This window comes from Cylas formicarius, unplaced genomic scaffold, assembly GCF_029955315.1.
Source record: "Cylas formicarius isolate icCylForm1 unplaced genomic scaffold, icCylForm1.1 PGA_scaffold_4__25_contigs__length_36172078, whole genome shotgun sequence".
Taxonomy (NCBI): domain Eukaryota; kingdom Metazoa; phylum Arthropoda; class Insecta; order Coleoptera; family Brentidae; genus Cylas; species Cylas formicarius.
In genome coordinates, this window is record NW_026844334.1 from 28,214,570 (window position 1) to 28,238,009 (window position 23,440).

At 35.2% G+C, this 23,440-nt stretch overlaps 1 protein-coding gene across 7 annotated transcripts in view; it reads left to right on the plus strand.

Annotated features, from left to right (window-relative positions):
• The first annotated feature begins 546 nt into the window (after positions 1-546).
• LOC132700915 (cytochrome P450 4C1-like) overlaps positions 547-23,440 on the plus strand; it is a 61,260-nt gene continuing 38,366 nt past the window's right edge. For all 7 annotated transcript variants that reach the window (XM_060668507.1, XM_060668502.1, XM_060668505.1 and 4 more), the window contains exons 1-6: positions 547-1,160; positions 4,637-4,746; positions 8,897-8,987; positions 18,917-19,102; positions 22,530-22,909; positions 23,226-23,294. In XM_060668507.1, the coding sequence (XP_060524490.1) occupies positions 989-1,160; positions 4,637-4,746; positions 8,897-8,987; positions 18,917-19,102; positions 22,530-22,909; positions 23,226-23,294 (1,008 nt within the window). In that variant the 5' untranslated portion in view covers positions 547-988. The remainder of the gene's footprint in view (positions 1,161-4,636; positions 4,747-8,896; positions 8,988-18,916; positions 19,103-22,529; positions 22,910-23,225; positions 23,295-23,440) is intronic.

Sequence of the window (23,440 nt, forward strand, 5' to 3'; positions counted from 1 at the left end):
CTAGACTTCGCCCTTTGAGAAAATATGTGAGAATATCGACTTTTTGATCAATCCTGTTTACTTTCTGTTTACTGCAAAAAAATGTTAACCAGTTTTTATTTCTTTTACTAACATTATGAATTAGGAAAAAGATATCGAAATGCGGTTCACTAGCGTATTAAACTGTGTTGCACTTATTTTTTTTAGGAAATAAATTTCATTTATTACGATGTCGCAAACCGTGCTCTAGCGGCGACACAAGAAATCGAAATTGATCTCCTCAGGATAGAGTCCTTTTCAACGACTCAAAATTTTAATTAATTAATTCTTATATTTTCGAATTTTATCACCAATGAAAAAGAATCGCATGTGTCCCAGCTTTACCACGGTGTCAATTTAAGCTAGCTGTATTATAAGACTATTTCTCGAGAATGAGATTACGCCCCCTGGCGCCCATTCCAGAAACTTAAAAATTATTTCCAGCATTTTATCTTGGCCGCTTTAGTAATACATTTTTTCACACCAAGTATTTACACTAATTGCTTTTCGAAATTTGAAGTGGTCAAATAAAATAATTTGCGAAACACCTTTAAGAATGACTGGCTAAAGTAGATTTTTGTCGGAAATTTTAATATTTTCGTTAAAAGAAAACGTGGGATAGAAATCTACTTTCAAGTGTGGAATTTATTAAGTCTGTGTTTTTTTACACCCTCTTTGCATTACCAAATCATCAAATTCATAAAAACGCGCGGATATTTAATAGCAGTTCTGAGGTACATTTTAAAATCGCGTCCCATGTCCCATAATTACATGGTAAGAAAAAATCTCGTCAATTACTAGAAATAAAATATTTGGACTGTTAAATTGCTCCTGATTCCAGTTGCTGCAATTTATATTTAAAATTAAAATCACATTAACCTTGAGCATGAAGATTATTTATTCAAATCGGCAAAATTATTTACAGTCCAGGCATCGATGTATAAACAACTCGTAAACGATAACTGCGATAATGTTGCTTCTTGTTTGCTTATGTGTGACGACAATAATATTGTTGGGGTTTAAATATTTATATCAGCCCTTAAAAGGTTATGTCCGATCTAAAAAGTTGCTTAATAAGCTACCTACTCCAAGGGGTAGGCTTCCGATAATTGGACATTTATTGCAGTTTATGTGCTCACCAGGTAAGTGCCTTTATCAATTTTCGCGAGGGATAAATTATGGTGTACATAATAAAGGATTTAGGTGGAATTCCAAGAAATTCCGAAGAATTTCAGTGGAACTTCAAAGAACTTGCAACACCAAGCTGCATTTTATGTTTCAACATATTTTTATTACCTGTGAATATTTTTGAAAGAAAGATTTCTTTGAAAATAAAAAAAACCACTTTCGAAATTTTCATTCAATTTGAAGTAAATTTGATAGTTATTGTCCTTTTTTTGCGAACAACTGCAGATTTTTTTTACCCACTACTCTAAAACATGCTATTACGCACAGATCAAGCACGCAAAAATTGAAACATTATGATGCCCTCCTCGTTGCCTATGCTTATTCAGATGTTTGCGGTACCTTAGTCCGGTGTTTAAAGAGCTATCGTATTCCGACGTTTCCCAGTTCTGACGGTCACGTCAAGCGTCACTCACTAAAAAGCCTAGGTGTCACTTTAAAAACGTCAGCTTTATTAAACTCTGTGGTGAGCCAAGCGAACGTTTCCTACTATGTCGTAGGTCGCGACTTCAATTGTGGTTTTAGTGGTAACATGTTTTACTTGTTTTGTTGTTTTTATCTCCACAACTGTTCCAATTTTCTATATCATTAAAAATCTTTGAGCGATAGATGAAGCCGATTTTTGCTGTAGGTCTTTAAAAAATGCTCACTGTTTTGATTTCTTCTTCGATTGCTTTAATATCCTTTGTAGATTAGATTAGATTAACAGTTGGGAGAGCTAGCAGCCAGCCTGTCCGTCACTGCGACCCACAGGATCTATTGTGACTCTCTCCGTAGCTATAGGGTTTTATCCAGGTTCGTCTCTCTAACCAGACTCCACAACTTCGATAATCGCTCCCTCATATAGCTCTCTGCCTCTGGTTTCGTATCGCCCAGCAGATGGAAACGCACTCTCGCTAGGCTTTCACAGTGGCCCAGTACGTGTGCGGCTGTTTCCTCCTCTTCGGGACAGAATCTACATTCTGTGTTTTCTTCCACTTCCATCAGGCTTAGATGCCTCTTAAGCCTGCAGTGACCCGTCAGCAGACCTACCATTATTCTTACTGCTTTTCTATTGTAGCTTAGTAGATCCGCTGTAAAATTGACCGATGGGCCCCTTAGGAATTCCTTGGCCTGTCTTTGCCCCGGCATGTCCCTCCACCATCGTCGGGATTTTTGTATGGGTATGTCTAATCGACATGACTAAATATCTTTTATTGTGTGTTATTTTCAATATTAAAAGAACAAGCTCGTATCGGGCTCGTTTTGGTCTAGAACGCTAACGCGGATATCACCCACCGGAGTTTCGCACCCATGTTTTAAGGTTGATTCAGTTGATATTACGTTTTGTGGATTTGAATATATATCGGTAAAGTGAATTTAAACAACTCCGATAACTAGCGAGGAATTCCAGTAACAACCTGGTAACCATGTTATACCAGTTATTATCTTGAAATTTCACTTTTTGTTTCCTCTTTTGTGCCTATTAAGCCTTTTATTTCCGAGCATTATAAATGGCTCCATCAAAATAACAAGCACTAGTTTGTTCGGACAACCAGCAACAGGCATTTTCTTTTGTTAATACCTCCAAGAAGTTTTTTTCTGGTCTTCCAAGTTGTCAGGCAACTCTCCAGGAATCTTAATTAAGACTTCATCAACATTCATTAGGTACGCGCTTTGACGGCAATAGTTTATAAAGGAACCTGTAAATACAAAACAAAAAAAATGTTCGTAGTCTGCTAGTCAAAGTAGCCTCGTTTGACGGTTATACGTCTTTTAAGAAAGACTTTAACCAATTTGAGCCAATTTTTTATATGGCGGAATGGTCGGAAAGTAGTAACGGAGCATTACTTTTCACTGAAAACGGCAACACTGCAATATTGAAAATATTTTAGGCAGTGAAAAGTGACAAAATGAAGGGGGTGATAATTTGTTTAAAATAAAGGGTAGTTTTTTATACAAAGCTCAACTATTAGGGGGATTGGGCATAAAAATAGTGTTTATATTTGTTATCTTAGAAACGAAACGATAAAACAACTAAAATGAAAACAATGAAAATTTACGTTTAAGTATGATGAATATAACCTAGATCTTAGACATAAACCTACTCTTTCGTTCTGTTTCCAAGTTTCTAAATTATATAATAGAGTTCTTCCAGACTTGAAAAATGTATTCAGGTTTCAGATTAAAACTTGTATAATGAGATCAATTCAAAATTAAGTGTAATTATTTTGTAATTACAATAAGGCGTATTTATTATTATTGTTAGTATTAATAAAAACATTCTAGTGTACTGCTGTCACTTCTTAAGGCGTTTCTTATTATCGTTTTGTTTGACATTGCTCAGTTAGTTTGAATACAAAATACTACTAACATAATTAAAAATTATCATTTAATTGTTCACTATTAAGATTTCCAATTCAATAAGGCTAAGTTACACAAATGCGCAAATGGCAATGCAAACGGAAATTCCTTGAATTGTCGTTATAGTTTCAGAAATGTTTCTCTTTCTCTCTGCTGGTTTCATGAGGGTCATGACCTCTTTGGAATGCCTCTATTCTATTATTTTTTTCCATGTGATTGCGTAAGTTTTTCTTTAAATTTAGTTAAGCAAAATCTTGGTAGTAGTATAAGTCAATCTCTTCCACCCATTTAGAAAAATATATGTGCAGAAAGAATGTTTTTATATTGGCAAGTCTTTCGTAATATTTTATTGCTCTATTCATTTTTTAAAGATAAAAAAAAATTTTAAAGATAAAAATAGAAACAATATTTTTCCGCCATATTCGTAACAAACTACGCTATATTTCATAAATTTTTAATAAAAAAAACATAGTAATAAAGTTCAAATATGATTTAGCGCAGTGATAAAGTTTGTTTCATTTAAACAAATATATTTCCCAACACTCGTAGAATATTGAAATTGGTAGAACACACAAATAAATGAGAATTATAAAACAGAACCCCTCATCAACTTAGCAAACTTGGTTAGGAGCTTGAACTCAAAATATATTTTAGTACATTTGCGAATTGTCTTTTAGGTAATTCCTTGCTAAGTTTGTCATCAATTTGATGATTTATATTTAATTACTAATTGCAATCAGTCGTTTGTCATACAGATCTCGTACGAGTTTATACTCTACATCTTTATGTGTCAAGCGTTTGTGTTCATATTTCAAAGATAAGTGTATGCAAATGCCTAGATAGATTAACAGTGGGATGCCTTCATAGATTAACAGTGGGATATTACGGATAAATTTCAAGTCCGTCCAATTTACAATTAACCGAGTATTATAAACCGCCAAAGATCACATGTTGCTAAGTTGCACATTATAAGAAATAATAATAATTTAAAATTTAAATAAAGGGGACATGATTGTCAGTCGGTCTAAATATCCTTAAAACAAATAGATAGGTCCTTGTTCCGTAAATGAAGTATTATTTTTTGTTGCAGCCGAATTTTTTCGAAAACTGACAGAAACCGACCTGGAACTATTCCCGATATACGCTGCTTTCATCGGTCCAATAGTCAGAGTTGTTATATTGGGACCAAATGAAATAGAGGTATTAGAAGTGATTATATTTTTTACAAGTAAGATGCTAGTCAGAGACTATAAATGCAAATCTCTGGTATTAAATTAGGTAACAGTTTTCTTTAAAACCCCACACGACTTGCTCAAGTGTAAATTCAATAAATTGTCTTTAACATTCCTGCTACAAAGGTAAGTCGAGTATGGATTGAAACACGCGATTTGACACAAGAAATTTGACATCGCATTACCAAATGTTAATATCTAACAAATAAAAGATGACCAATCGTCTTGGTTTTTGCACGAGAAATGAGAGAAATGAAGAATTGGGGAAATTTTTTTATCACAGTATTATGTGGGTTCATGAGGTTCATATTTCAAAACTAATTTGAAATATACACCGGGACTCAAAAATGTACATATCACATTTATATTTTTTCTAATAGAACAATTGTACACTTTGTAACATGGAACGAGTTGCTCGTGGTTAAATTTACTGCTTAGCTGAAATATTACAATTCTTTTTCTTAGAGTGCCAGTCCGTTGCGAATATTGGCGATCGTTGTAGCGGTCCGCAACAATCCGGAACAGTTTTGTAGGTGTTTTGTTGAGCCAGGTCCTGAGGTTCTTACGTCAGGATGCCCTGGACCTGTTTGTTTCAAGATTTTTCCTTGTAAGATTGTCTGCAGCAAACCGTATCTTTCTTCGTTTAGCCACTTCTCCAAACTGTTGAATTTTGCGGATGTGGTTTCATTGCGCATCCAAGATTCTGCATCATGAAGGAGAACGAAGAAGATATAGCCTCGTAGGAGTATTACTTTAGTGTCCAGAGTAAAGTTAAAAGTTGATCTGACTTTTTCTATGCCAGCTTTTGCTTAATGTGTGTTGCTCCAGTCCTTAATATAATGTAATTTGTTTGGGTTGAACATAGTGACTTTCTGTTTTGCTGATTATCATAAGTTTGGTAATATTTGCATTCACCTAACTGTGGTGCCTAATTTTGTTCGCCAGGGCTGCAAGTCTTCGAGACGCTATGGAACCCCTAGCTTTATTTTTACATAATCTCTATGTTTCCATTCCGCTATTGGGTACCGACCTGGTTCCAGTTGAGGTTCCCAATTATTTAATTTAAGTCTTTGTCAACGATACCGGTGTCTTTCAATATTTTGACTATCATTTTGTGATTTATTAGATCAAATGCCTCTTGGTAGTCAGTCTCTCAGGCACGCTTATACGTCGCATTCCCTGTATCGGCATCTCTAAAATAAGACTTGCACTGCTAGTAACGACCGCCTCTCATACATCTCCCATGGAAGACTTCGAGGAATACTCTTATTGATTTTCGGTTGTTTATCTAGAATAATTCTTCATTCTGATTCTATGATGTTTCCTAGTTGTCTGTTTTCGAAATTGCAAGTGAGCTCTTAAACTTTTCGATGCAAATTTCTATTGTAGTGCTTTGATTTCCTCGTACTTTTCAACCGCTTCTTTTTCGTTAGCTTCTCTTATTTTGTATCTGATAGCAATCTTTATTGTTCTATAATTCTGTGGGTCATCCACCGATTTTGGTCCTGTATTTAGTAGCCTGTTGTCGCTCGTGTCAAATAAACTCGTGAGTCAAATAACGTTTACCGCATAATATACTATTTCATTCAAACTCTAATTCTGTTTCTCTCTCAAAGTCGTCATTAAGCTTAATTACAATAGGCTCCATGTTATTTTGCATGCAAATGTTAGTATCTTTTATTTTTAAAATGTACTGAGCTGAATTTTCTTGAAATTCTTGATGTTACTTGGGTTTCTATGGGTTTCCATACACAACATTATTACCCATCTGTACAGCTAAACTATCATATACATATTGTTTTTAATAGCATATGAATAGCACACTTGCAAAAGTGTGCTATTCATATGGATTCAAAATAAACCATCATTTTGTCCCAAATTTTAGTCTTCTATTTGGTACTGTGATATATCCCAAATATTTTCTAAAAGACAGTTTTGCATTTGTTTGTTTAAGCACTTGACCAAGGTATAATATAGAAATCATAGAAAACAGTTTCGAATAAATCCCTCTTCTCATCCAATTATGGTGATGCGTTTTCCCTTCTTTGAAGGTGCTAACAGTTTTTGCTGGAATCAATCCATCCCTTGGACGCTGGATCTCATGTGTATTCAACAGAGTTTAATCTATATAAATTATACTTCTGTTTCCCGGTCTATACTTTTTAATTTCCTGAAGGTAATAAAATCCCAAGCAATTAGTGCGATTTCATTACCACATCTTCTAGATTTCTTCTGCGTCGGGTATTGATTCTGTTTCGCTGACGTTTTGCTAAACATGTTGTTGGCTTCTTCAGAAAGCTGTCTAAATATGCATATGGATTGAACACTTCCAAATGTTACCCTTTCTTGAAATTTCTTTGAAGAATTCACTACCACTTGTTTTTCAACTATTTTTCGGTATTTTAATACTATTTTGCAAATAACTCTGGAGGCTAACATTTATATTGGTTTCGTCTTCTTCTAGTGTCCTTTTCAGTTTATCTGTAGTGAGAACCATCTGGGTCTCATGAAGGAAATATGTTTTATTTTTTATCATATCTTGTTCACTATTGTCCAAATGGAGTTATTGAAAATCGGAACATATTTTATTGGCATATTCGAAAGTACGTAGGTACATTTTGAAGCTTTTTGTTTAATGAATGAATGTGATAATATATTTTCATATACTTTGTAATATTTAAAAGCTTCATAAAACCAGATCCGGCTAGATATAAGTAATATAATTTTTTCATATAATCATCAGTTCCCTATCAATATCTTGAAGCTAAATTTAAAGGAAGATATATTTCTTTTTTAGTGAAGATATGTGCCTTTGTAGTATGGTACGAAACGGACCCAAAAAAAATTACAGTTCAATGGTTGTGGCGATCACACAAATAGTTTTCATGATATCAAATTTCGTACCAGATATGTAGAGTACACAAAAAGTACGAAGATTTTACTTGAAAAAAAAAATGAAAAATACGACTTTTAAACATATTAATTTGCTAATTCTTTAACGATCTTTAAATCTGTGGTCTCCAAGAAATCGATCTTCTAGTTATATCGATTATGAAATCATATATTTGAACTTTTTATGTATCATGCATTAAATATCACCGAAACTGATATGTGCCAATTTTTACCAAAAATAAAATTTTCGGACAAAATAATACTACATCATATATATTTTTCAGTTGCATTCTGTTATGTTAAAATTTTTCAAATGTTTAATAACTTAATTCCACATATCCGGAATACAAATTACATTATTGGAGTCTCCTGAATATTTTTAACAAGCTCTCTTTATAGTGTATGTGTATTTTCAATTGTTTTTGAGTTATTGACGCTGTTTTGGTGGTATATTTTGTAGAAACTGAACGCTTTTAAAAACCATTCAACTTAGGGCCAAATGACTTTAACATTCCAATATTTTAGTTTTTGACAAACTATCGTGTGTTGTAAACTGCAAGTTTAATTAAATATAAAAAAACATAAAAATTCAACTGAAAATGTAATGAAACTAAGTTATTTTGCTCTACATTGATTTTTTTAGTTTTATAGGCGCTTAAAATAGACAAAAATCCCTAAAATAAACTTTTCAACTGCCAAAAACTCTAAAAAAATTAGAATAGATTGAGTACGATCGTGAGTTTCCAGAGATATTTAAGAGAAAATAAAATTTTCGGAATAACTTTTTTAGAACTACCTTGCATAGGTGATATCACTTTTGGGCAAAAACCCCCACAACGTTTGTATTCAACATGTCTAAAATATGTAGTTGCGGCTGCAAACATTGTACATTGTACATTGACCATCCCTATATATACAATCAGAAGAAATATTGATTAGACGTTAAAAGTTTGGACTTTGATGTCTTAAAAATGAAAATAATGAAAATAAAAGTCAATATAAAGTATTGCTACTTATTTAATTAATTACTTACTTATTTTGATTTGCTAGGATTGAGATTTAGCCCACTGTGCATTTGTAGATTTAATGAAGAATATTTATCTGTATCTATAACATTATTTCTGAATATGAAAAAATAAATTACACTATTTAGTAAAGTTCATTGCCTATAGGAATACTAAAAAATTAGATTCGGGACTGACTAATAAAATAATTCTACCTTTTAGAGTGTCGTTTCCACGATGAAACATAACAGCAAAGGAAAAGTATACACATTTCTTAGCAACTGGCTCGGGGAAGGACTTTTAACTAGCGCAGGTATTTGTTGAATTCCATTTTAATTATCATTTTGAAATTCTAGTGTCACATTTTTATGAAATAATTTAGCATTCCGATAAAACAAAGTTTTTGCAGGTATAACTTACAAGGCGCCTTTAACTTTAGCATAATCTCAATTTGTCCAATTTTTGCTAGTTACGATTTTCCTATAACAGATCGCCGCAGTTCGCAATAAAACACGTTATTTGAATCCAAAAATATCTCTAGGGAGACGAAACCATTTCTACAAATCTCCCGCGCAAATAAGCAATCTGGTTGATTATCTGAGATGTTTTCTTTTATTTACTTTCACAAACTCTTAACTGGTCAATTATCTCCAATCCTTTTTGGTGAATATTAAATATACCTTATGCTTACCTATGTACAGCGGGACAGCCACATCGTTACGATTGAGGATCCACGTTTCATTACCAAATGTAACATTTCACTTTTTTTGGTCCAATAAATATTGTTAATTTTTGATGATCTAGCCATTTCAATTCTTGACGGATCATTTCATAGCACAAGTAGATGTGTAATGTAGAAAATATCATGGTTTTCGTAGTATTTATTTCTAGACTCCTTTTCTCACTGTGTTCAATCAAAGTATTCATCAGAATCGCCAGCACCACGATATCATCGGCGTACCCTTTGTTGTTGATGATATTGCCATTTATTTGACTCTTCAGAGCGGTTCTGTAGGGGTGTTTTCATTATCTACAGTATGCACTCTTTCTCTGTTCACAGTTTTGGTGTACTTATGTTCTGATTGTACGCAACATCAGTGGCTACAGTATATGTTACAAATCATCATTATATTTCTGCCATCTAATTTCTGTACTCTACCAAGCTTACAACTAGATGCCTAGGTCTTGTTTACAGCTTAGATAACTTGTAGGTATAGATCTTCTGGAGTTCTCCTGAGTCGGGTGTTAATTCCGTGTGGCTGACGTTTCGCCAAACATGCCGCTGGCTTTTTTAGAGCGGGGCCTGAAATTGCAGGCAACTTGATACCTGCGGAGGAGAAATTCAGTAGGTGTGTACTTAGAAGTTCCACAAAAAAATAATTTCAAACACAAACACATCCTGAAAGATAATTTTTTAAATTTTTTAAAACACATAAATTAAAAGAATAATTTTAGTTTCTGTCCACTGTCGACATTATGTGATGAGTGATCGGCGAGATCCAAAATATACTGGAGTTTCCGACATTTTATGCTGTCTATCAATTCTGGTTTTTATACATTTTAAGTAGCACTTCTTGGTTAGTAAGTCTCAGTGTCTAATATATATTTTTAATATTCTTCTGTATAGCCATGGTTCAAATGCTTTCAATCGATTGTTTGCGATGTTATACGTATACATTTATGTATTTCGGACTTTTCCGTTCATGTTGAACGGCACCGAATTGCGAACAAAACTAACCAGAAACTAACCAAGATAAGGATACAAGTCAGAAACATGCTACACAGATATAAGTATAACTTCGTATCAACCAGATCAAAAGATTTGGTCTTCGTAGGGTGCTTCCTTAGAGAATTGTTCAAACGGAAGCTGGTGCATCATAGCGGTGAGAACTTTGATGTAAGGAACATTAAGCGTTCGATAGGTATCTCTTACTTGTCCGGTTTCTGCGTTTTTTCAGAACTCTGTCTACAAGCTTAGATGGATATCCATTCATTTCAAGGTCATCCTCGATATAATTATTTTCTGACTTAGCGACTTTTCTTAACTACATTATACTGGAGCTCTGTTCACCAAGGTTGTAATGCTGTGTGGCTTTCCGCTATACCGAAGTCCGAATACGATTAGCGTTTTGTGGAGTAAGAGATCTCTGAAGGGGAGAAAGCCAGTTTTTTCTATTCTCATGGTAAATTTAATGGAAGGTTGTGGATTGTTGACATGCCACAGAAAATTTTACAGTTGCTCATGGTTTCCAGTTAAGGTTATAAATATATCATCAGCGTGTTTTACCAATAACTTTGGCTTAGCCTTGAAGTTTGTCAGCGTCAGGTCTTCAAACTATTTCGTTGAGCACACAAGGAGCCCTTTCAAAAAGGAAACTCTTGAACAGTATGCTTCAAGTGCAAAAGCAGATCAGACTGAAAATCATCAAAAATATTTAAAACAAGTGATAGACCTAGAAAGACAAAAAAAAAATTAACAAAATTATTGAAAAACAAAGCTGAGGTCTCGTTTTGATATAGTAATCTGTCCTCAGTAATAAATAACGTCATGAGTATAAATTAAGAGTATTATCTACATGTCCTACAGTAGTAATGGTAACAGTGATGATACTGACAACAGTTTATTATCTCTTAATGAATACAGCATGTTTGGAGAGGACCGCCAATTGCAAAAAGGTGGTAAGGTATGCGTTTTCGTAAAAAATCAAATAAGAGGACACAGTGTAAGTTGCAGCATATCCCAAAAATACCATGATCCACCTCATAATTGATCTGCAATTAGATAGATTTAAGGTCATGGGTGCATGTATTTATAGAACAGGCTCTACCACAACTCAGCAAATAAATAGTCAACCAAAAACTCAACTTTTTTGTTTGGAGATTTTAACCTGATAAAAAAAAGCAAGACTACGGATATGTGTCAAGAAAATAATATCCACCAAATGAATAAACTTTCCAACCTGATATAGAAACACTCAAAGCTCTCTTTTCGACTTATTTTTGTGCAGTGGGGACAAAAGTAAGTAAAAGAACCCCCTGTTGGCTGTAGTGATCGTATTGTTATCACAGCTAAAACGCAATTAAAGCTCCCAGCAAAACCAAAACACAAAGTATTAAGAGGAAATTTTCATCATGCAAAATATGAGAACGATAGCTTTATCGCGAAACAACTACATAACTTAGGTCAAACAAATTTTAAAAGCTTTGAGCGGATTCTGAAGCAAGCAGGAGAAAGATACTTTCCACATAAGACTGGAGCACAAGCCATGTATAAATCAAGCACTGTTTAAAGAAATAGACAAAAAATGCATAACTCAAAATAAAATTGAAGGAAGCTAGAAGGGCATGGTTTAATAACGTCAGAATCTCCAAAACAGATCTATAAATACATAATTCTTAACTTGAATTATTCACAGGTGAACTCTTTGAAGATCCTATAACGCAAGAACTTTTGAATGCCAAAACCATGGCAGAATAATTAGCAAAACAACTCAACAAATGCTACACTCAACATACCCATTCCCCAATTGCCAGCAGCCGCTAGAGTACAAAACACAATAAACGAAATCCATTTCACTGAAAACAAAGGTAAATAATATACCAACGTTTTTTCTTCAAAAGTCTAATGAAACAATTAGTTCTCGCTCTCTACTGTAATCCAGGAATGCATAGTGGGAGAATACCAAAACACTGGAAAATGTCAAAAGTAATAACATTATTCAAAAATAGCAATAGACAGAAACCCGAAAACTACAGACCTATCAGCCCTACATGTAACATTATTAAATACATGGAAAAAAATAATAGTGAAAGAGCTAACGACTATCACAAAATGGATTCCACCCTAAACGCTTTACTGCAAATAACTTTCTGAAATGTTTAAATGACTATAAAAAGGCTTTTCACAAAGTACCACATAACTTGTTGCTTGCAAAAGATGTTGAAACTAATTACAGATTCTCTAAGTGAAAGACACTACCGGGTGAGAGTAAACAATGTTCTCTCCAGTCAACAATTGGTCAGTAGTTGCCTTGTTCAGGGTTCTGTGTTTAGACCACTGTTGAGTTCAAAATTATGTAAATTTCTTTTTAACTTTCTGTATCTTAAACATGCCGGATATTTCAGTCAATGTGACAACAGGGCGTTGTACGCCAAACCGGCAAGGTCTACGTTTCTGCTAGACTAGTCACAATTTTGTAGCGTTACGGGGTAGGCGTACACGGCATGGGTCGCGACGTCGCCGCAATGTGAGATACAGTCCATTTATAGAAAAGAAAAATTCAATAAATATTAAGTGATTGAGGAAACGCTTGTATTATTGAAGAAACATAGTGGTCCATCGAACGGGATTGTGATCCATCGAGTGGAGAGTTCAATTGCGAGAATTATTAAGTGTTCCGCCAAAGTGAAAAACGAGGAAATTGAGAAGTACAGATTGTTGGATCATCTGGATTCGCAAAGAAAATTGTGTGAAAATTGTGAGGGAAACGTTTACGAGTCCGTAAACGAACGCCGGCAAGCAAAAAATCGCAGCTGAGACAAGGCGGTGCACAAAGCATTGTTTGAAGGTCGTCGTTGCGGTGCCGTGGAGTTTATCGGCGAGTGCGGCTCGGCGTTGGAAATTGCACGTGCGGGCCGTACGATCACGCAGCGTTGCTACGACGCGACGGAGGACGAGACAGTAAGGGCCGGAAAAAAGTCGCCGTTAACCTGTAAGTCGATCCTTTTCAAACCTTTGTTGGATTTTGTAGTTTATGGTCTCTATTTTGTGTGTCAAAAATCAGCAAAATGGCTGAGCAATTAAACCAATTAATTAGAAAGCGAGCTAGTGTAAAAGGGAGCTTATCTCAATTTAAAAGGTATTTAACAAATTTCAATGTGCAAACTGAAAGCGCATCTTCAGAAAAAGAAGTGTTTATGCAATTGCAATTTAGAACAGAGAAAATAATCGAGTTATTAGATATTTTTGAACAATATCAAAGTGAAATTGAGGTAATATGTTCGGAAAAAGATTTAGAGAGCCAATTTAATGAAATGGAAGTTTTCCAAACAGAATTTTACAATATTGTCGCAAAGGCAAAAAATATTTTGGGTGATTTTAATGATACGAACAACAAAAATGAGTGTTTGCAAAATATTACGCATTCGGATTCCAACTCTGTCATTTTTCAGGAAAATTTACGGCCAAATTCTAATGAAACGATGGGTGTACGATTACCTTTAATAAACTTACCAACGTTTGCTGGAAACTACTCAAAGTGGTTGGAATTTAGAGACACGTTTGATAGTTTAATTCACAAGAATAAGTCGATTGGCGACATTCAAAAGTTTCACTATTTGCGTGCATCACTTGAGGCTCCAGCAAAGGAGGTAATTCAATCATTAGAATTTAGCGCTTCAAATTATGAGATCGCGTGGGAGATTTTGTGCAAAAGATATGACAACAAGCGTATTTTGTTGCAGAATCATATTACGGGGATTTACGATATACAGCCCATAAAATATGAGTCTTCTTCAAGTTTGAGAAATTTTATTGATAACGTAGACAGGAACTTACGAGCCTTGGAAAATTTGGGAGAACCTGTTAAATTTTGGGACACGTTAATTTTGTATCATTTAGGCACTAAACTTGATCGCGTAACATTAAAGGAGTGGGAATCTTTTAAAATAAAAACAGAGATGCCTGAGTTAAAAGATTTTAAGCAATTTCTAAAAAGCCGTGCAGACTTGTTAGAGACCTTGGAAAACAATTCGCGGACAAAATTGAAGGAAAATTTTACCGGGCAAAAACAAAGGGTTTTTGTTGCTGGAGTTGAAAAAAGCAAGTGTGTTATTTGTAAAAGCGGTCATGACATCAGCGAGTGTAAGAAATTTTTGGAGTTAACAACCAGCCAGAGAATTGCGCAAATAAAACGAAACAAATTATGCATGTGTTGTTTTTCAAACAAGCATTTTAGTTTTAATTGTCAAGGGAAAAAATGTTCGCAGTGTGGTTTAGGGCATAATGTTCTATTATATTTTTATAACCAACGCCAAACTGAACATGGCAGTGGTGAAAGTGCCCCAATTGCTGACGTGCAAAAGGCTGTAGAAGCGTCTTCAAAGGAAGGAAGTAAAACCTCTGTGGCGCTATCGAGTAGAAATTGTGGGACTCAAGGTCAGGTGTTACTTTCTACAGCGCTTGTCAAAATAAAAGATGTGAGTGGCAATGTGCATCATTGCAAGATTTTGTTAGATTCAGCTTCAATGAGCAATTTTATCACTGAAAAAATGTGTGACAGACTTCAGTTAAAAACAAAAGATGCGAATGTGTGTGTGGTTGGGATTGTCAAAACACTGAAAAGATTTCGAAAAGGTGTGAAGTAGAAATCAGTTATCAGAAAGGTGATTTCCAAATTCCTATCAGTTGTTTAATCATTCCGAAAATTAGTGATGAGATTCCTTTGTGTGAAATTGAGTTAGGGCCAATAAACATTCCAGGAAATATTTGTCTAGCAAACAGTGAATTTCATTTGCCTGATGAAGTGGATATGTTAATTGGTGCAGGTGTGTTCTGGAAACTCATAAGAGTAGGAAAAATCGAATTAAGGGAAAACAAACCTGTCTTACAAAACACTTGGTTAGGATGGGTAGTAGCGGGCTACATCAGTGGACAAGGATCGCGAGTCAAACCTAAGAAAACGGTGTGCAACCTAAGACCAACTGGCCAAGTTTTGGGAACTAGAAGAGCCAGGTCGAGGTCAAATCGAGGGAATGACACGGGATGAAGTTGATTGTGAAAATTTGTTTGTGTCAACAACAAGACGTGATCAGGATGGTCCATTTGTTGTTGCAATCCCATTGAAAATGAGTATTGACAAGTTGGGAGATTCTCGAGAGATGGCATTGAGGAGATTTTACTCTTTGGAGAGGAAATTTGCCAGGGACAAGCAGCTACATGTAGATTATTGTAAATACATGAGAGAGTATGAACAAGTAGGTCACATGACTCAAGTAAGTAAGGACAGCACGAATGAAAGGTGTTATTACTTACCACATCATGCTGTGAAAAATGAAAGAAGTTCTACAACAAGGTTAAGGGTTGTGTATGACGGCTCTGCACAATCAGACTCGGGTGTGTCACTTGACGATTTGCAATTTTCGGGGCCAAGAATTCAAGATATCATTTCAATTTTGTTGAGGTTTAGACAACATAAAGTAGCATTCTGCGCAGATATCGCCAAAATGTACCGACAAGTATGGGTTAGGGAAGCTCAACGCCATCTACAAAGGATACTGTGGAGAGAAAATCCAGCAGAAGAAGTCAAGGTCTACAATTTAAACACGGTGACGTTTGGATTAACCTCAAGTCCATTTTTAGCGGTAAGGTGTTTGCAGGAACTGGCAAAAAATTGCTAACAAACGCAGATTTCAAAGGTAATTGGCAATTACTTCTACGTTGATGATTTGATATCAGGGGCCTCGTCGATTCAAGAGGCACTTCAGATATGTAAGGGTGTTTGTGAAGTTTTAAAATCTAGTGGGTTTGAGCTCAGAAAGTTCAGTTCGAACAAGAAAGAGTTCTTGGAACAATTTGGAGTAAGACCCAAGGCAGAATTACAAACTCTTAATCTAGGAGAGCATCAACACAAAACTTTGGGATTGTATTAGGACTGTCAGGCAGATATCTTTACCTACAGGGTGAGGGAATTTTCAAGTAATTCAAGTACCACAAAACGGAAGATTCTGTCAGAAATTGCCCAGCTGTTCGATCCACTTGGGTTAGTCAGCCCTTGTGTCATCATTAGAATTTTAATATGACAAAAAATTCCCAATTGTGTTAGACCCAAAACATCCATGTACAAAATTGATTGTTAAGGCAGAGCATTTGAGACTACTGCATGTAGGCCCTCAATTAGTGCTCAGTTCATTAAGGGAAATTTATTGGCCACTAAAGGGCAGAAATATTGTGAGAAAGGTGGTGCATGAATGTGTTGTGTGTTCGAAGGTTCAACCTAGGTCCTTTGAAATACAGATGAGAGACCTACCTAAGTCACGAGTGATCCCACAATTTCCATTCAATACCACAGGGGTTGATTATACAGGGCCGTTCAATTTTAAAATAGCTTTGGGATGGGGCACGCCTTTGTATAAGGGGTATGTTTGTTTATTTATTTGTTTTTGCACAAGTGCAATACATTTAGAGGCTGTAACAAGTCTGTCTACGCAAGCATTTGTTGCAACTTTCAAGAGATTCGTGTCTAGGAGGGGCAAACCAGAAAAAATGTTTTCAGACAATGGTAAAAATTTTGTGGGTGCTCAGACAGAACTGAGAGAGTTGGGAAAATTTTTGCGTAATAATCATGTCAGTTTAAAGACATTCATTGCGACAGAAGGTGTTAATTGGTCTTTTATTCCTGCATATTCGCCTCATTTCGGGGGTTTATGGGAGTCAGGGGTAAAAAGTGTAAAATACCATTTAAAAAGAGCTGTGGGCAAGGCAAATTTGACTTATGAGGATTTTTCTACTTTGTTGTGTCAAATAGAGGTCATTTTAACCAATGTCCTCTGATCCTTCTGACTTGGACGTTTTAACCCCATCCCATTTCCTAATCGGAAGAAGGGCAACCTCATTACCGGACTCACGATTGCTCGAACAACCTGAAAATAGGCTTGCTAGCTATCAACGTATTCAACAATACCAACAAGGTTTTTGGTCTCGTTGGTCACTGGAATACATCGCTGAACCTCAGAGGCGCGTCAAATGGAAGGCTGGCGGGGACACTTTGCAGGAAGGGACATTGGTGATTGTGAAAGAAGAAAATGTGCCTCCCTTGTGTTGGAAAATGGGACGCATGGGTCGCGACGTCGCCGCAATGTGAGATACAGTCCATTTATAGAAAAGAAAAATTCAATAAATATTAAGTGAATGAGGAAACGCTTGTACTATTGAAGAAACAACCACTACTATTTGGAATGTACCTGATGTAGTTAATTTGGTCGAAACAAATTTTAAAACTCTGTTTGTGGCAAAAAGCTCTATGCTAACCCTAATCTTGATACAGCAAAGCTCCTGGGAGATTTAGACAGATGATCCTAAAGTGCAGTACTCAGAATCAGCTCAAACAACAGCAAAAGGAATATATACTGAACAGCACTACCTAATACAACCCATTTTTAAAGACCACTCAATAGGAGAAACTGTATAAAAAACATATTCTAGCAAAATTCGAATATTTATTAAAGACATTGAAATGCTAGCAAAATTCAGACAATCCAACAGAATTACAAAACTTGAGCTACACTGAAAGATTAGTCAAATTCCAACTCACCGCTCTGTATAAAAACTATATTCTAGTAAAATTCGAATATTTGCACACAGTGTGGAACCCATGCTACCTTAAAGACAAAAAATTCAGCCATTCCAACAGAATTACAAAACTTGAGCTACACTGAAAGATTAGTCTAATTCCACCTCACCGCTCTAAGGAAAAGAAGATATAGGGGAGATCTACCAGAGACATTTAAAATGAGTGTGTTGTGTTTTTAATCCCAGTGAAAATTCCCAACTTAAAGGACATTTAAATTGAACAAAGAAAAGTCAGCCAAATTGCAAAGAAAATAATTTCTGTCGAATCGGATGATGCACTTGTGGATCTCGCTTGCTTGCTGCCCCTTAAAAACCAATTAGACTAGAACAAAAACAAACAATAGCTTCATCGGTTTTACCGCCTGTTATTGGAACATTACATGATTACATGATTACATATATTGGCAACTATTGGAGACAGGGAGAATCTCGTCAGCAATCCATAGCCTTTTCTGAAAAATTGTTTTTTTACTGGAACCAAGAACTATTCAGGCAGCATTCCAGCAGGTTTCAGATTATTTTTAATTTCAAGAGCGCCTTTTACTGGTACATACTTACACAAATTTTCCACCTTTAAGCTTTAAGGACATCAGAGTGAGCGATTGTGTCTATGATTAGTTCAACAAAATGGATCGTCCTTGCTGCTTGAGAAAAACTTATGGGTCCAATCAGATTACTTTCTCTACGATACAAATTACTTCCATCGATCATGAAAATGTAAACTTAATTCCCTAAACTAATAATAATAATGATAACTAATAAAATAATTCAGTTTTTCGGGTGATTTATTTTTGTACTGTTTTCTTTACATTTCTCTATTATCGGTTCTGCAAATGTGAAGTCGTGAACCTTTCGTCTCTTATCATCTTATAATAATGTTATTCACTTTGCAGGCGCAAAATGGCAATCAAGGCGAAAAATTCTAACACCAGCATTTCATTTTTCCATTCTAAAAGAATTTTTGGGAATTTTCAACAAGGAAACCAAGTCACTAGTGGACAGGCTTCTAAAGGAGTGGCAAAGACCATACATTGATATTATACCCCTAATAACAAATTTTACTCTTTTATCTATAAATGGTAAGTTTCCTGTGAACTGGTAAGTGCGGGATCTATCCGTTTATTATGGAATGACCTCAGAACTTGTAAAAAATAGAAAGAAACTTAAGTTATGGATACGGGATGATGTAAGGGGTGTTTTTTTTCGATGTATAGAACTTTAAGTTGCAATAAAACAACGATGGATTACTCGATTGACATGAATTTTATTTATCCGAAAGATAATATTGTGGCATTACATTTTAAATATGATTTTTGGCATATGTCCGCCACGGCTGGCGCGGATGTAATTCAATCTGGACGTCCAATTTTCGATGACTTTTTCTAACATTTGTGGCCGTATATCGACAATAACAAGGCGAATGTTGTCTTCCAAATGGTCAAGCGTTTGTGTCAAGTGTTATCCGCATACACCAATGACTTTACATATTCCTACAGAAAGTAGTCTAGCGGAGTTAATCACAAGATCTCGGAGGCCAATTCACAGATCCAAAACGTGAAATTAGGCGGTCACCAAACGTGTCTTTCAATAAATCGATTGTGGCACGAGCTGTGTGATATGTTGCGCCGTCTTGTTGAAACCACATCTCCTGGACATCATGGTTAATCAATTCAGGAATGAAAGAGTTAGTAATCACAGCTCTATACCGATCAGCATTGGTTGTAACGTTCTGGCCATCATCGTTTTTGAAGAAGTACGGACCAATGATTCCACCAGCCCATAAAGCGCACCAAACAGTCAGTTTTTCTGGATGTAACGGTGTTTCGACATATACTTAAGGATTAGCTTCGCTCCAAATGCGGCAGTTTTGTTTGTTGACGTAGCCATTCAACCAGAAGTGCGCTTCATCGCTAAACAAAATTGGCTTATGAAAATCAGGAACAACGGCAATCTCGTTTTGGGCCCATTCTACGAATCTACGCCTTACTTGATGATCGTTTGGCTTCAATTCTTATGCAAAATCTTCCATAAAGTGGATGGACACAGATCCAAATGCTGTGCTCGATAGCGGATGGACTCATTCGGATCTTCCTCAATGCTACGCTCTACAGCAGCAATAGCTTCTTCTGTACTCACCATACGGGGTCTCTGGGGATGCGAGTTATCAATAAGAGTAAACGTGGTGCGAAAACATTCCATGGTTAATCGAATTAACTTCTCTGATGGACGATTTTGTCGACGATAAAATGGACGTAGTGCGTGGTACGTATTCCGCACAGAAATATTAATTTCGAAATAAAATTGCACTATTTGCAAGCGTTGCTCAGGCGTGAGTCTATTCATGATGAATTGCCAAACCAAACTGAGAATAAATCACTTGACAGCTGTCAAATCGGTCACCATCTTGAAGAGTAATGCCAACTTAAAGTTCTATACATCGAGAAAAAAAACACCCGCTATATAATCGTATTTTTGAATTCCTCGGAACTCTGTTGATATATTTCATATATAATAACTTCCGTCGTACCGTTGACAATTGAAGGTATAGATATATTTATTCTTCCACATTTCTTTGACTGAAATCCTTTGTTATATAGAAACACATTTAATGTTATTTTGGGATTTTAAGACTACTGTTAGTACTTATGCGAAATTAATTGTTTATATTCTAATGCAGCGAATAAGTATTTCTTAAAAATTTTTGATTTAAGGTGGTTAGGTGAGTAGCTGTGCTAGATCCCGCCAATCTTCTATGTTTATATTGCTTTAATTTTGTAAAGTTCTACTTTATAAATACAGACCAATTATGACTATTATTTTTATTATTATTATATATTTGGCACGATTTCCTTACTTGTGGTCTGCGTTCAAATTTTAAAACTAAATAAATACAGATTAAAAAAGAGAGGATTTTGTATAAGGTTCCGTATTACAAAAAATTGTAGATTTCGAAATTTTTGCAATAAAATGTTTTCCTTTATAGAAACACTATACGGCTTGCGTGCTTTTCTACTCTCTAGTCTCCATAGTTTTGGTTTTAGATGAAAAGTGTGAAGGGGTTTCTTGTCAAATGTTTCTATAAATATATTCGCAATGTCTTATAATGTGCCTGATATTTGTTCATAAATTTGACCCTTACAAGCAAAATATGTTCCCCAAAAGCATTTTTCAATTAAGATGAGAAGAATTTATTCCAGATGATAGGATTTTAATATATGTTGGACGTTTCAGTAAAAGGAACTTTATTATGTTAATGATAATTTTATGATTGATTACGAGATTTTCTAACCCAGTTAAAGTTTGTACACCCTAACATAAGCTTAACCATTGAATTAGAAACTAATAAGAATCTCGTATTCCTAGATATTCTTATTAATAGAAAATCACACCTAACGTGACATCATTCAGTTTACAATAAAACCTACGCGCACATCCGGCTCGAAAACCATCGGATCTCAATTTTCTTGTTTGTTCATATAACTCGAAATAAAGTAGCTCCTGTCAAATAATTTCCACATTAGAGATATTAATTGTTTTATTACAAAATACGATTCACCACACAATGAGTCCGAAAACAACCCCATACTTGCCATTATGGTGGGTCTTCCTTACATTCAGAACGTACCTGTTCTCAAAAGGGCTCTTTAGGGACTGTATGAAACGAAGAGTTTTAATCCTTTAGCTTGAGTTTTTTATTTCTGCTTGCATGCTGGGTTGTTTGGACACGGCCCGCCAGATTTGATCAACAAATGGTATCACAAAGAAAAACGCCCAAATTCTGCTGTTATTCTACGACTTATTCTACGACTACCCATAGATACGAAAAACAATTTTCGCTTCCCAAGCGTTATCTAGGAAAAATGAGATAAAAACTCTTAATCGATTCTTATACCCAAAGAAAAATTCGAGAATCAATAGGAATATCTAAACAATCAAACGTCCTTAACCGCAACTCAGATCTTTAGGTTTCACCAGGATGGGAATCAGTCCCTTAGCTCAGCTTCCCTCAAAGCTTATAAAAGCAGATACAGCTCTGAAGAAACCAACAGGATTATTGGCGAAATGTCAGCAAGTTCAATTCCTTACCTACCGAGGCAGTAATTTTCAGTATATTTCATGATTTACAGAATAAACTGTGGCCCTCCTCATTTTATTGGGATTTAACTCCCCTATATAGGTAAAATAATGGCAAAGAATAATATATTAAAATGGGATAAATATGAGTTTCTGAACATCATCACGAAACCTAATTTTATATATTCTAATAATATAAACCGCAATATAGATTTCCATATACCTTCTTCCATTGCTCTCCACCTCCTCACCTTTGCTGTCATATTTAAGGTGCATGCAGAGCAATCGATTATCAGACACTACCGACAAAAGAAAACTGTATCTGCAACTTTTGATTACTTCTTATTATATCATAAGTATAATTATAAATGGTCTTTTCTTTTAATGAGCGTGTAGATTGCTTGCAATAATTGAGACATACAATATTTTTAGAAACTTCAATGGGAGTCACATTAGACGCCAACACAGATGAAGGTATGAAATACAAAAACGCTATTAAGGAAATGGGATACTTGTTATTTCAAAGATTACGAAGCCCTTGGCTTCACAGCGAATATATCCATTCTTGGGCGCCGTTAGGTACAAAAGAGAAGAAAATTGTTAATACGTTAAACGTATTCACGGAAAAAGTAATCAAAAAGAGAGAGCACAACTTTCAAGGAATAGAAATCCCGACGGAGGATCTGGCCGATTTTTCTTACAGTGGAAGGAAGAAGTTGGCTCTTTTGGATTTGCTGCTAAATGCGAAATTGAAAGACGGAACTATCGATAGTAAGGGAATTCTGGACGAAGTGAATACTTTTATGTTTGAGGTAAGGTCTTAATTTTGCAGCATATGCCATATTTTAGTGCTTTCAAATCTCCACTCGATAAGAAGAAAGAATTTTGCAATGAAATCATTGTCGGTAAAGTGAGGGGTTGTATTTTAAGATCATTGAAAAATTCTTATTCGCTTAATAACAAAGAAACACGTGACTAAAATGTTGTTTTTAAAACTTTTAAAACTAGTTACCACGTTAAGTACTTCTAATTTCGAAACCATATTTTGCCTCCTTTTTACACACTGAATAATAACACAGAAATGTTTGTGGATAATAACGATGATTATTTTTCAGTTTCTTATTTCAGGGTCATGATACGACCGCAATGAGTTTGGTATTTACGCTTTTGTTACTGGCAAGCGACGAAAAGGTTCAGGTGAGTAATCAGTTGACTAAAAAATTTGAAGCGGATAGGGTCTGAAAGTTCTAAGTTGGTTAGTTCTAGAAATTCAACCTTTACAGAAACTACGAAAGGCAATGAAAAAAAAATATTACTTTTAAATTTTAAATAATAAAAACGAA